Source organism: Falco cherrug, chromosome 4 (genome assembly GCF_023634085.1).
Source record: "Falco cherrug isolate bFalChe1 chromosome 4, bFalChe1.pri, whole genome shotgun sequence".
Taxonomy (NCBI): domain Eukaryota; kingdom Metazoa; phylum Chordata; class Aves; order Falconiformes; family Falconidae; genus Falco; species Falco cherrug.
In genome coordinates, this window is record NC_073700.1 from 91,644,178 (window position 1) to 91,658,497 (window position 14,320).

The window sequence follows — 14,320 nt, forward strand, 5'->3', positions numbered from 1 at the left end:
TCCTAAGTTTGCTTCCTTTTTAATGTGCAAGTGTCTGATCTATTATTAATCTCAAAACAAACCGGCAAGGATCTCAATCAAAGAAAGTAACAGTTCTTTCACAAATTACCTGTTTACTGTCTAGTAGCCGGCAAGTCCCCTTTGAAACAGCCAGCCATTTATGTTGCTTTTAAACAAGTTTGTTGTTATTTTTATAACTTCAAAGACAGAAGAAGATTAACTAATTAAAAATGAACTATTTGTCATTCAGTCATGCCAATTACATACTAGGATTTAATTTTTTTCCTTCCCTCTCTAATGTTAGCTATTCCGTATATAAATACAGAAAATCAGACCTCAAGCCTATTTGAAGAAACACATAACATACACATCTCAAAAAAATGTAGCAAAGAATTAGAAATTTAGGAGAACAAACAGAATTTCTTTAAAAAACACACAATTAACTTTCTCCATACTCAAAACAGCTTCTGTTGTTTGTTTGCCTTTTTAAAATAGGCTGTCTTTGTCACAATTCAGGCACCACAATGAGAGACTTACTTGTTTCCATACAAACAAGGGAATTTATAAGTGGGGCTGCAATATTTGTCCTTCATCAGCCCAATATTGCTTTCAACAAAGGTTAAAGGAGTGAGACTCCAGTCTCCTTAGAGTTGGAATATACATGCTAGCATCAGTGCCACCACTGCCCACGAGCTACCTGCGATACCTAGGCACAGCAGGAACACTGAGCTAAGGATGGATTTTCTGTCTTACCATTGCATCGTGCTTTGTGTTTAAATAGTCATAACATCTTTTTAGGCTTTAATGGGTATTAACTCCCTGTTCACAAGTGCATCCCCCACTAACTTTGATAAGAACTCCACCAAGGCATCAGACCATAACGTTATTCTGAGTAGTTGAATAAACTCCCTAACTATTTGCAAACACCTATTTAAAAATGCTTATGTCAAATATATGCTTCAGAAATCAATCGATCAGCCAGATCTTCAGATTGTTTGAAAACTTATTTGTTAATTGAGCAAGACACCACTACATTTTACGAAATGGATTTACAAGCCTGTATAATGACCCTGTTCTGTAAACATGTCACCCTTTAATGTTCCTCATTGACAGTCTTTGTAATGAAGTAGTGCTCCTAAGCCACAGATTACTCACTTTAAAAGTATCACACATTTAGGCACTAGCAGGATCCTTCCTGTGGCCCTTATGGATGGCATGGATAACCAATAGCGTCTCAGAACAAAGCATCTACAATGTGGAAATTACTGAATAAAATTATGTGAAGAAACGGGAAGCTTTATAAGCAGATTAAACATATTTCAAATGTTTGCTGCATCTAAAAGAAGACTGTGATTTTAATATTGAGACCATTTGGGCTATGAACTTCCCTATCAGAACTAAAATATTCACTAGAGCTTTAAAACGCAGCAAGAGTGACAAACACACATTGCTTGCTTTCATTGAAATTACCAATCCTTATCAAAGTGTTCCTGATGGGCAGAGATCTTATAAGGCCTTTAAAATTTGAGGATATAACCAAAACACTGAGAATCATCCTTAAATACATTGATGAAAGGAAAGCTCTTAGTCTGAAGGCCTTTTTCCCCCCACAGGCGAGATATGCTGTTAATGACGATAATGTGAGCTTCCTCACAGCAACCTGCCAATGACCTCTGCTCTGACCTGCAGAGACCACTGTCTCAAGAGGTAAAAGACAATTTAGTCCTTTATCCTTTGTAACCGAAATGACTCCAGTGCCATAAATTCTAATCAAGGCAACTCTGATTAAAAAAAAAAAAAAAAGAAAACAAAAAAAAACACACACAAGAAAAAAAAGATAACGTATGTTTCCTTAAAGAGCAACACAAGGGTTCTACTAGCAAAACACAATCAGCTGGGAACAACTTCGACCCTGTTCCGCTACAGCATATATGCGTATGCTAATACGGAAAGATCTGTGCAGTTCTGAAACATGGGTAACAATATGGGAAAGAAAAACAAAATCCCAAAGCCAATGCAGGGGTTTGGAAATAAACCCTTGTTTATGGAAATGTGTGCATATTCCTTTAACTCTCATATCCCCACGACGTATTTCAAGCATACACAGCATTATGAAAAAAGCAAAAAACTGGTAGTGAACCAAATGAAACCACAGTCTTCAGATCCAGCACAGCAAACCTAAGATTTAATTTCACTGGAACAAAACCTTGCCAGAAAAAGAAAAGAAAAAAAAAAAAAAGGTTAGCAGTCAATTTTTTTGTCCTGCAATTATTAAATAGGAAACACTTGCGCTCCACAATTACAGCCTTCATCTTGCACTTACTATATACTTACAGCTTTATTTATTTCAATAAGTTTGATGCGTAGCACTACAGGCTCGAGCTCAAAAAGCAACTTTTTATAACGCAGTACATGCAAGAGCATTCCCAGCTTTTTTACCATCATCTAATCATTCCATAAACTGCTTTCAATTAAGGATGAATTAAGGACTGGATCTAACTGCAGGAAAGCCAGCCTCCATCCACAGGGCTTTTTGGTGCTTGGAGTAGTCACTGCTTTCCTGGGATTTTTACCGTACTGAGAATTTTATGCATGCAATATCCCTGGTGTCTATATCACTTGTGAATCTCAACAGTTATAATACTACACAGCTAAAAATGAAGGGGTTTTTTTCCTAAGATTTTTTTCAGACCAATACGTCATAACTTACTCTAAACTTGTTTGAAGGTATCGTATAAAATGGCAACTATGATTACATAATTTAGTATCTAATCCCAATGTGTTTACCCAAGTGAAGCTACTACTTAGCATTAACAAAAGCTTTCTCTAGTAGAAGCCGTGGCATTTGGCCTGGGTTACTATTTTGAAGCATATTGCAGAGTGAGGCAAGCTGATCTGAAAATGACACCAGGAATGTCAACAGCCAGGCTTAGTCTCTCTGTTTCTTAATTACATCATATGATTAAAATAGGAGATACTGCTTCACAAATATTTTAAAGAGTAAATAACACTCTACAACATGTTTTGCAAAGCAACTTCACCTTATACTGCTCAGCAAAACTGGGATTTCTGTAACTGAAACACTAGCTGTGCTAACTCCACACTTTAAAATTGTACTTCTGAGCTAATCTGTTTCAGGATATCAGTATTTTACACTTTAGAAAGTATTTTTCACCATTGTTTTTAACTCCCTTCTTGTTTGACAACATTTCCGTATCCAAAGTCTTTTGCACTCAGATTCCGAAAAGTGCAGTGGTACAAATGCATGTGGAGAGTATTACAGATGCAACCCCCCAGACTACAGTAGGACAGCCTTTTCTTTAGAAAACAAACAAAAAATCCAGCAAAAAAACCCAGCCACCACCATCACCAAGAGAAAGCAAGCAAGCAAACAACAAGCAAGCACAACCCCTCTAATCACAGCTGCTCCTGTCATCACTCACAGGTAACAACTGCACGGCAGTGACAAAGTGCATCTTCCCAGACACCTGTGCACCAGTTTCAGGTGGGAGCTATTTCAGATCATCAGAAACTTATCCCAGTTTATGCTGGTATTTCCGAGACCCAAGGAGCTACAGTGTTCATCTGCTTTGTCACTGATAGCAAAGCACCTATAACAGAAACAAAAGTTTACTGTGTATCTTCGTAAGTAAAAACTAAGTACAATTAATTGCACTCCTGCCCTTTCCTCACCTGCAGCAGGGACTATTGTTGAAGAGATGCCATTTTTATGATTAATTGTGCTATCTGCTACCAAAACAAACAAAAAAAAAATACCCACTGTTTCTATGGTATGCAGTTAAATACTGAAACAAGGAAGTTTGAAGTGGATTTTAGGAAAAGATACAGGTGAGTAATGCAGGTCCTTGCAGAAATAAACCCATCCATCAAAAGCAGCTAAGCAGAATGTGTCCGGTGAGAAAGAAGAAAGCTCCTTGCATCTAATCTTTCAGCCATGTTCATCTATATGAAAATAAGACTCATGAAATACTGCTAACATCAACAAGACTCAAATGCTGGCCATTCGTTCCAACTAAATCAGTACATGATTTTCACATTTTTTTCAAAAACATGAAAGTAGCAGTGTAGAAAAACTTTGTTCTCTATGGACCTGTCTCCTCCCCTTGACTTTTTAAAATGCTCCTCCCTCTCCTGCTTAACAGATTTTGGGCAAATTTTAACACAGCATGTATCAAATGCTATATTGTAAAAAGAATTTTTTTATCTCAGATCACATGAAACAAACTTGGAGGAGAAAACTGTCAATCTTTATGCCATCTCAGGTCAATAAATCAACAAATAATTTAAGTTCAGAGACTGCAAAGAAAGGCCCAAAGTATGCATTCCTAACATGCTATTCATAACATTAAACAAAGAGAAACAGCTATAAAATAATGGTCCAGATTTATGTATCAAAGCTTTAAACAAAACTACACTTGTTTTAAATGTTTACTGCAAACCTATCTTACAGGATGCATCCGTGGCATAAAGGCTGATAATCTTTAAATTTGCTCAGTTTGTATCAAAATAGCCTCACTGTCCTTTATGTTCTCAAAGTTTCTAAAATTAACTGACAAGGGCTGCTGCTAGAAGATCTGTAGCATCGGTCATTACTGTAACAGAACCTCGATAAATGGTACATAAGTTCATACTGAGGCAGTTGAACTATTTTACCTACTTTCGTTTACTTGGGAACATCTTTTTAGCAGTGTAAGAACAAGGCTAGCAAACATCTGACATTCACCAACAGAAAGAGCACAATATATTAATCTGTAGCTTTCTCATTAGTGCTTTTAGGGACATAAATTATATTTGCAGTTCAGAAAGAGACAAGATATTGTTGCACATCATTTCTATATCCCACACAGCAACTCTAATGAAAGTGTCTGTGTATATTTCACTATCACTGTAGAGCATCCAAATGACAATGGCTCAAAAAATATCCTGCATTTTATTACAAACCTGATCTAAAAACAGACATTTCACTAGCCTCAAATTAAGAGTCTGATTTTTGTTTTGTATATACCTTGCTACACTTAATAGATGTACCCTAAACATTTAAGCAAATAAAATACATAAACACAGCTGAAGATATTTATACTGCTCTGGACAGCTAACAGCCCTCTGAATTTTAGACATAACAATTTTTTCCTGGATGAAATGGACTAAAACAATTATTGTATGCTTTTTGAACATTCAAACTGCTAATGGAAATTATGCTTTCCATGGAAACAAAGATTACTAAAAGGGTGCTTAAAAATGGATGTGATATTCAGTCATGGTCATTCCTGTAACCCAGAAATTAAATTTTAGGATTTTAAAATTATTATTATTTTGCCATATCTGTAGTGAAGTTGTTTAGTAAAACATTTTGTGTTTTTTATCTGTATCTTTTAGTAAGGGGTAAAGAACACTTTAACAGAAAACTGAATGTATTCTTTTGTTTAAAAAAAAAAATCTTGCAGCTTTTACTGTAGCTGGAATACTGAAATCTAAACACTGCTACAGATTTCCTTACAGATTATGAAATCAAAACTTGAATCTTAGAAAATGGGCTTTCACCCTTAAAGCGGCATTACCTTTAAACAAGATCTTTTTCCTTTCAACTTCCACCTATAGGATCATGTAAAATAAGGAAATGCTCCATTTCTATTAACGTTTGTCTCAAAGTCACAAATGGAAATAATTAAAAGGAACTCCTGCAGGAGAGCACTTCCTCTAAACCCAAAATGTCACTATGTACCATACAGTGTTGCTCCAGCTCAGACATCTATCAACATCTATCACTCAGGCACGCACCTCAACAGCTCTACTCCCTTTTCTGATTAGAGATCAGAGTTGCTTGAGTTGGCTCACAGGGTGTCATCCGTTTGAATGACAGATGTCTGTGCTGGAGTGCCACTCTTGCCAATTTTGTTTTGATTGTGAAAGGTTACACTTATCTGGCACAATTTAGATTATTAAAAATAAATAAAAATTCAAAAGGTAATTTATCTTTGCACAGGCTTTAGAAGAAATATTTAATTTCTAATTTAAATTCCAAAAACATTAGCTCCATGTGCAGTAGCCTTGATAGCCTCAGTACAGAGTGTGTTATATGGGAATGTTTCTGCTCTTTTCAGCCAGCTTTATCTTTACCATATAAAATGGTAACTTTTCAGTTCAATCCAGCCTTAGAAAAAACTGGTAGCATGAGAGACACATGAGCAGCTAACACAATAAATGTTAACTACTCCAAGAAAATGATCCCCCCCTCTATTTTTTTTTTTACATCAGGGACCACGGATCAAAGGAAAACGTAAAATGCCTTCAACTTGCACAAAATAAGTTCATTGCTGACAAAAGTTTTCAGGACTGATGCTGTCATTCTGGAAACCAGTTGCAATGGGAGCAGAGGGCTGTACGCCTGCATGCTCCAAGCTACTCCTTCGTACTTAGAAGAAAATTGAGTGAACAAAAAAAAAAAAAAAAAAAAAAAAAAAAAAAAAGGAAAAAAGAAGGGGGTGGGGGTGGGGAGATTGCTCTTCCGGACAACATGGTAGCAGTGAAATGAAATACCTAGACAGACTTACCGAAGAGCTTGCTGGGAGTGTCCTCGCTGTCATTTGATTCCACAGGCGCAAGCAGGGGCTCATTCAGCTCGTTGTCTGAAGTAGCTGCCTTGTCCTCACCTCTCAACTCTGCATTCATTTCACTCCGCAGTGACAGCAAGGGCTTACTGACTTGTCCAGCTATCATTGGATCCTAGGATGGGGGGGGGGGGGGGAAAGAGTGAGGGGAAAAAAAAAAGTGGCAGCTTTGGTGTGCGTATACTCTCTCTTCCACTCCCTCTCTCTCTCTCACATACACATACACACACTCTCTCTCTCTCTCTCTCTCTCTTATCTCTGGCTGCTCCTGCTGTTATTGCTGGCTGCAGTCAAGTGAAGAGCTATTACAGATCCAATGAGTTTTCCATTACTCCCCACCCTATTAAAGCTCAACTAGCATGTGAGAGATTCAGGATGCTTTGGAGAAAAACTTCTATGAAAGCAACATAACCAACACAGCTTTAATTGTGGGATGTGCTTTTTCTTTGTGTATGTTTTTACATCTCACCCTGTCCTTAACGTAGCAAGAAAAGAAATTCCTGTATGCTCCAACGCCACAGAAGAGGAGCCCTGTGAGCACTTCACAGCGATTTAAGGAGGCATCCTTACCTGTACAACATTAACAAAATCAAATACAGTTTCTAGCATTCCAGTGTTTCGATGAAAATACACAGCAGCAAATTACCATTACATACATTCAACAGAGAGACAGATTCTTCTAACTATTCCTGTCTTTGGGATACTACTCCAAAAGTCCATAAACACACACAAACACACATTTTCCTTTTGAAAATAAAAAACAAAGAACCATTTTTTAAAAGATAAAATTAGGGAAGGTACTTACACATATACTTTGCAATTATTCTTGTGTTTGCAACATTATGTCCCCCGTAAAACATTACGCATATATATACACATCTAAATTTTTTCTTGTTGATTTGGATCTGCTTTATCTTCTGCTCATTGAGGACATTTGGGGTCAGGCATTATTTCCAAGCACACTCTATTATTCCGTTTGCAAACTAATAGGCATAATATCATGACAGCACGGAAACCAGAGTGGAAAAAAAAAACTAAAAAAAAAAAAGGAAAGGAACAAGTGACCTTGTTGCGCTCTCTGGCAGCTATTTATTGCAAAGTTCATGCCTAAATGGTTCTTATGCAGAGAACAGGTGACCAGCGAGCAAGTAGGTTGGTTAGCATGTTCCCTCTGTCCCGTCCTCACATTGGTCGATGTTTGCCTATGGGTTTTTTAATGTATTCATGTCTGAAAAGTGAATTTGATATGACACATGATAATCTATGAAAATGTTAATCAATACAAATAGTTTAAGCTGTCATCAAATGCACTTCTTTAGTCAATACTCATATTGCCGAAAACAATGTCACTGTCACCAGGGCTTAATTTGCACAGCACTTAAATATTGGACTCTGTGCATCAATGCACTCCTCTTCAAATACTGTAGGTAAACACATTTTCTCCCTATTTAAGGCTGAAGCACTCAGCACGCATTTAGCTGAGCTGAATCCTCCCTTTTGAATACCTTGATAGGTCCACTGGAGGGCAAAATTAATACTTAATTGAATCTCACAGTCATCAAAATAATCAATACTTTTTTATTATTTATTCTTTACAGTCTGTTGACTGTTTCAAACCTCTGAGGGAATGGTGGAAAGGATTCATGGCTTTGAAACACTGTCATTTAACAAGGTAATTTTCAGTGGGGCATTAGGGGTTGTGAAACATATAATAAAACAAAAATGGTGGCTTATAATAGGAAGAAAGAAAAGAATTATATTTCTGCCATCTAACAAAACAGGATAAATAAAAAAGCAAGTGCGAGAGGAAGCGGGAGAAAGGAGGGGGGAGAGGGAGAGAAAGACTGGCTTTTGAAGGGTTTTATCATATCAAGAGCAGAGCTGAGCTTTCATAATGCTGACATTTCTCATCCTGACAATCCTAAACAAGTGGAAAGGATGAGATCGCAGATATCATCTTTCATCACATTCCCCAGCTTAAGAACCAACATGACAGCTTCTCTCCCCTTTACACTGTTAATTACTAAATAAAATACTGCTCTCTGTCAGCATTAGATTATTGAAGATAGCAACCACAAACATTACTCCATTGTTTTGTTTTGCTTTTTTTTTTTTAAACCAGTGATACCTACCTTGAACTCTTCAGAAAATAAATTAGGCTTGTGTCTACATATTGTAAATATATGAAACATAATCAATTTAATCAATGCGGTCAATCCATGTTATTGTCAGGCTAAATTGCTGGTGATTTATTAACGTTTCATTTACCGTATTTATTAGCCAGCAACAATCTGAACATTTCTTAGATGTTTCTGGGGAGGAAACAGAAGTTAACAGATTTCTTTTGCAGATACTGTAAAAAAAACTCTGACTTGTTTTGCCTCCTATGCATATTGCATTACAGACAGTGTATGGGCAGGCAAAAATTTTGTTTTCTTTCATGTATTAAATAATGTACTTTAGCAGATTTTGCAGCTAAAGGTCACTGCGAACACAAACAGCATTTCTTCAAAGTCTGGGCTGCTGCCCTTGGTTTCAGCAGTTCAAAACTAACATCAGGAGTGCTTCTGTAAAAAATGTGAATCGGGACAAAATTTGATTCTTTTCATCGAAGTATTTTGGGGAGGGAACTAATTCTGTCCACAGAGCTACGCTGCTAATCTGAGGACTAACAACAATTTAATGAAGGATGCTGAATCAGTAGAATTCTAGATTAAAGTCTCAGCTGCCAAATTTTGAAGTTGAATATATGAAAAATAGAAGGAAGAATAATGTAGGAAATGTGACAGCACTGGAAGAAAACTCAGCCCTCAGATGTCAGTGAATTCCCAGCAACTTCAACAGGGCCAGGATTTTACCTGTTGTGTACATCAATAATTCGGCCTCATCTGGTATACTTTGTTCATTTCTGGTTAGCCCATCTAAGGAAGATACATCAGACAGATGTGCAGTAAGAATGATAAAGAGATTGAAAGGATTGGGAATGTCTACAAAAAAAAAGTGAATAAGAATGAGCGTGATCAAGGTATACAAAATAATAGATGGCAAGGAGAAAACAGATCAGGAACTATTCACCCTACTTCATATGAGGAGAAAAGGGGCCTCCACTGCAACAGAAAGGTCACAAATCTAGTAATTATATATATATGTGTGTGTGTGTGTGTGTGTATACATATCTAAAGACACTTTTCCAAACAGTAAGTGGTGAAAAATCTGTGGAACTCATTGCTGCAAGGGCAGTAAGCATCAACATAGTTTCTCACATGGCTGGGTACACTCCTACCAGTGTATTTAAAACAGCTTTCCAAACAGCACCAAGGGCTATAAAACCTGAAACAACATAAACTGCTGCCCCTTCTCTCAGACGGTACCAGAACCTGTAGTTAACCCTCAGGGTAGCTCTCTCTGTCAGGTGATGAATGAAGGACAACTTTCTCTATAAGCAGATGGTTTAGATACTGTCTAAAATTCTAGTCTACATGAAGACTAAATAAATCACTTAAATGATGGGCTGAGGGAGGGTTTACTTCCTCCAAAAACATACTTTCAGAAAATGGACATTTTTTCCCTTCAGGCTGTCTCCTGGCCTTTGTTCTCCATACTTAAGAATGTGTCTTTTCTGCAGGGGATTATGCGTGATTTAGAACTAGTTGTTTTTGCAAAAAGTGTAATAAATTCTAACTTCAGTGCACAGCAGGTACACTGCAAAATCCTCTGGGGACTGGAGGGGTGGTTCCTGTATTTCCCAATGGCCTCCCTGAAAAACCTCTGGAGTAGTTACTATGCCCATGGCAGGCCCAGCAGCCTTCACCTCCTCCTCCACCCACCCCTGAGAAGATACATAGCATTGGAGATGATTCTTCAAGGTAAGGAATTGTTGCGCTTCTACTGGGGATATCCCATTAGGATCTGTTCTCCTTCCCACCCTGGGTGTCTGTAGGCTTGACACTCAGCTTTTGCTTTTTGGAAGGTGCTCAAGGTCAGGTTACACTTTGCACTCTAGCACAGGATCTTCTGTGGACTGACAACCACACAAAAGTTTTATATACAAAATTGAAAAATCTAAGAATGCATAAAAACCAGTAAGACGAAATTTGTGAAAAGGGCTTACATGCTTTAGGAGGCAACGGTCCATAGAAGGGATGTAATGCTTCAGAATTACAGATGATGTAACCACAAGAGCAAAGTTGTAGTTGTGAGAACTAAGGAATTGCAACCGCCTTATTTGAAATATGCCTATATATACCACACGTGCAGTGACAAATTTTACACTCATCTCTTGCAAATACTCATATAACTTGTCATCTATTGCTTGTCCAACCACCACTAGTATTCCCAGACTTGCCTGTTTTCTGAGATTTCCCTGACAGTTCTGTGCAGCAAGTGGTCCTCCCTGCTGTGTGCCTCCCTTAAGGGTAGCTTATACCTCCTGTAATTCAATTTAACACCTCTGTTCAGCTCCACCACTCCCCGGCAACTGAAATAAACTGTTGGGCTTAATTTAACAGTAAAAATCATGTGGATTTGCAAATGCAAATTGCAGTTCTGGTTACCCATCCTCTTTTAAAAGCCAAAACCTTTAACTTTTTCTTATCTGCAAGCACTGGATGAAGTACAGGAGAACATTTATCACTGTGTTAAAAGCTTTGCCTCTGCAAACTTTAAGGGTAAAGGTACAGTTTCTAAGCAAAAGTATTTAGTAATCAAAGACAGCTTTTAAAGGAAACTATATGGTTTTTGTGTGAAACATGCTCTAGGCACAAGGCTAAAAATGGGAGAACGAACTACTTTTATCCTTAATGTAGGACTTCAGTGATAATACAGCTTTATAAAGGCTTCATGCACGATTTAGCCACTGGTATAAATTCTGTACTTACTGCACCATAAACATTGTTGGTCTGAATTGAATTACTTTTTAAAATTTTAATTAGGAAAGAAGTAAGATCCTTTGGTTTGCTTTTTAATTTGCCCTTAGTTTGAAGTAACTTGGCACAGGCTTTATTTCTCTAGCTTAGAAGTAGTTGAAATTAATTTGATTTTTTTCAAAGTATGAAATAAATCCCACCTCTCCAGGGTTCTGATCTCACACAGACTTCTGTTTGGGACATACACAATGCATATGTTTGAGAGCAAGCACTCCAATTCTACTGAAAATAAACATAAAATTTGCACTGTTCATACATTATTCTAATGACTACACTAAAAAAGTACTCAAATTGTAGATCTTTAATTTTTTTTAATCAAGACAGAGCACCATTATATCCTCGAATAAAGCTATTTTAAGGTGTAATGAGGAAAGGCCCAGCTCTCTCAGGCTCTTTAGACTGGAGAAGACACAGCAGATCTTATCAATGTCTACAAATGTCTTAAGGGCAGTTGTCAGGGGGACAGGACGAGCTTTTTTCAGTGGTGTCCAGTGACAGGACAAGGGGCAATGGGCACAGATTGAAACACGGGAGCTTCCACCTGAATACAAGGAAAAACTTTACTCTGAGAGTGACCAAAGCCTGGCACAAGCTGCCCAGAGAGGCCGTGGGGTCCTTTTTCTGGAGACATTTAAAACCCACCTGGATGTGACTCTGTGCAGCCTGCTCTGGGAGAACCTGCCTTAGCAGGGGGTTGGACTTGATGATCTCTAGAGGTCACTTCCAACCTCATCCATCCTGTAATTCTGTAACTTGGCTTATAGTTTCTGAGCGAGGAATACATTAAAAAGACTACTGGGGAAGGATTTGGTTTATTTTGTATCAAATAGCAGTGAGATTTAGGATTACCTTGTCCCTTGGTCCTCTTATGAACTAGTCCTTCTTCCCTCATCTTATTGCCTCTAGACATATTCAAATTTTTTTTCCATAAATAAGGATTTCTCACAGACAACCTTCTTTGATTCTTTCTTCTTTAAACATTGTTTTATCTGCTGGCACTAATGTGCAGATATTTCCACCCCAATCAATCTATAGTCTTGTTTATGCAAACTACTTTGAATCAACCTTTTGTTCCTCCTAGCATTTGACCATTGCTGTAATTTTCCTGGCAAAGTTACAGAAAAAAATAATCTCTCAATTTCTTCACAGCCACCTGTACCACCATCCTTAGATGGATGTTTCTATAAGCAAAACAAACAAGACTGCTGATACATGATCATTGAACTCCCTTCACTACTTTGATCTTGTACTTCTATTTACTGCATATTTTCTTATATTACTCATATTTAACTTACTAAAATCTTCATATTGCCTCTTCTTCCTCTTACAGCCAAAAGCTGATCTATCCCAGCTTTTCTCACTCAATATGAATATTATCACCCAAAACAGTCTCTACTTTTCTTCAGCTAGAATGGTTTTTATTCTTCTTGTGAAAATCTCTGTAGCAGAAATGTTCTTTTCTTCTTCCTTTTCTCAATGCTAGTGTGACTTTGGACTTTCTATTTTTGCAGTAATACTCATCTTCACATCTAGTGTCTGGGTTGCAGTTAAAAAGCAGCATTCTCCAGTTAAAAGTAATGCAGCTAACTAACCAGTGCCTAATTATATCCATGTTTAAAATGTTAATTCAAGTTCAGTACTATTAATATTTGGAAATCAGAGAGACTATCACTGCCCATGGTGCTTCCTTTCATTTAAATATTCTTCTCAGATTAAGCAGTAATACTAGGATGGTCTCCTTCATTTATGTACGTAATTTTAAGTCCTCTGGAAATTGAAATGGTTACTGCTGTTAGTATAACATAGATTCTGACAGAAAAAAGTGTGTTCAGAAACTCATGGAGGCTTTAGCTGCAGTTTTGGGAATCTTAAAGTTGAATTGAACTCTTTTTTTAACTAAGTTTTATGAAAATGTCCCTTGAATTGTAGTGTCTCGAGTCTGAGATACTACAGTGTATTTTCAAATCATACAAAAAACCCCAACCCTTACGGAACATTTTTTCCTCTTACTGAGCTATTTTCCCTAATTAAAATGTTTCACATATTTCTTACACCTATTGAGAAGCAAGCTGAAAAGTTCATGAGAGAAGTCCTAATCAAGTCGGGTTGCTCTGCAACATGCTGACTACGGGCTGCAGGATGGGGATATGCATACAGCAGCTGCACAGTACTAAATGCCTAGGTTACCATTATTTTATAATCAGCTTGGGTTTATTGCTTTAAACATACCTCAGCAGTCACACTGCATGCTTCAAACAGGAAAGAAAAGCAAAGGATGCTGGTTTCATCACAGAAAGTGAGGAACAACTATATCATTGTAGGAGACTGCTGCATCTCTTCTCCAGAAAAGCCATTTCTGGAGCTGGCTGTGAAAGACAGACTCACATGTATGGATCTAGACTTCTGACCCACATGACACTTCTGAATCACTAACAGAGTACACACAGCATAGAAGCTTTACTCTAAATGTTGCTTTCAACTCCTGGAGTTGACCTTAAAGCTTCTGATCCAGTTATTGATCTGGTTTAAGAATCATTGTGCTCTTCTTCTTGCAAACCATTTCATCTTTAGAGCTCTCTGCCGTGTACAGGGTGGAGCTATATAAAACTTTGCTCTATTAATTACATTAACAAGAGTGGTAATTTTGGCCCTGGTCTGACTATAATAACTTCCCATTTAAATTATACTCTGGCTTACTGGAAAGGAGCTCGTTCAACTGTCAACACGTAGCAGAAGTTTGTATGCATACAGGGATCAAGAGCCAAA

The 14,320-nt window shown here is 37.5% G+C and overlaps 1 protein-coding gene across 1 annotated transcript in view; it reads right to left on the reverse strand.

The window, feature by feature from the left end:
* POU6F2 (POU class 6 homeobox 2) overlaps window positions 1-6,833 on the reverse strand; it is a 253,357-nt gene extending 246,524 nt beyond the window's left edge. Inside the window, exon 1 of the mRNA XM_014285807.3 lies at window positions 6,573-6,833. Within this exon, the coding sequence (XP_014141282.1) occupies window positions 6,573-6,738 (166 nt within the window). The 5' untranslated portion in view covers window positions 6,739-6,833. The remainder of the gene's footprint in view (window positions 1-6,572) is intronic.
* Window positions 6,834-14,320: the final 7,487 nt, after the last annotated feature.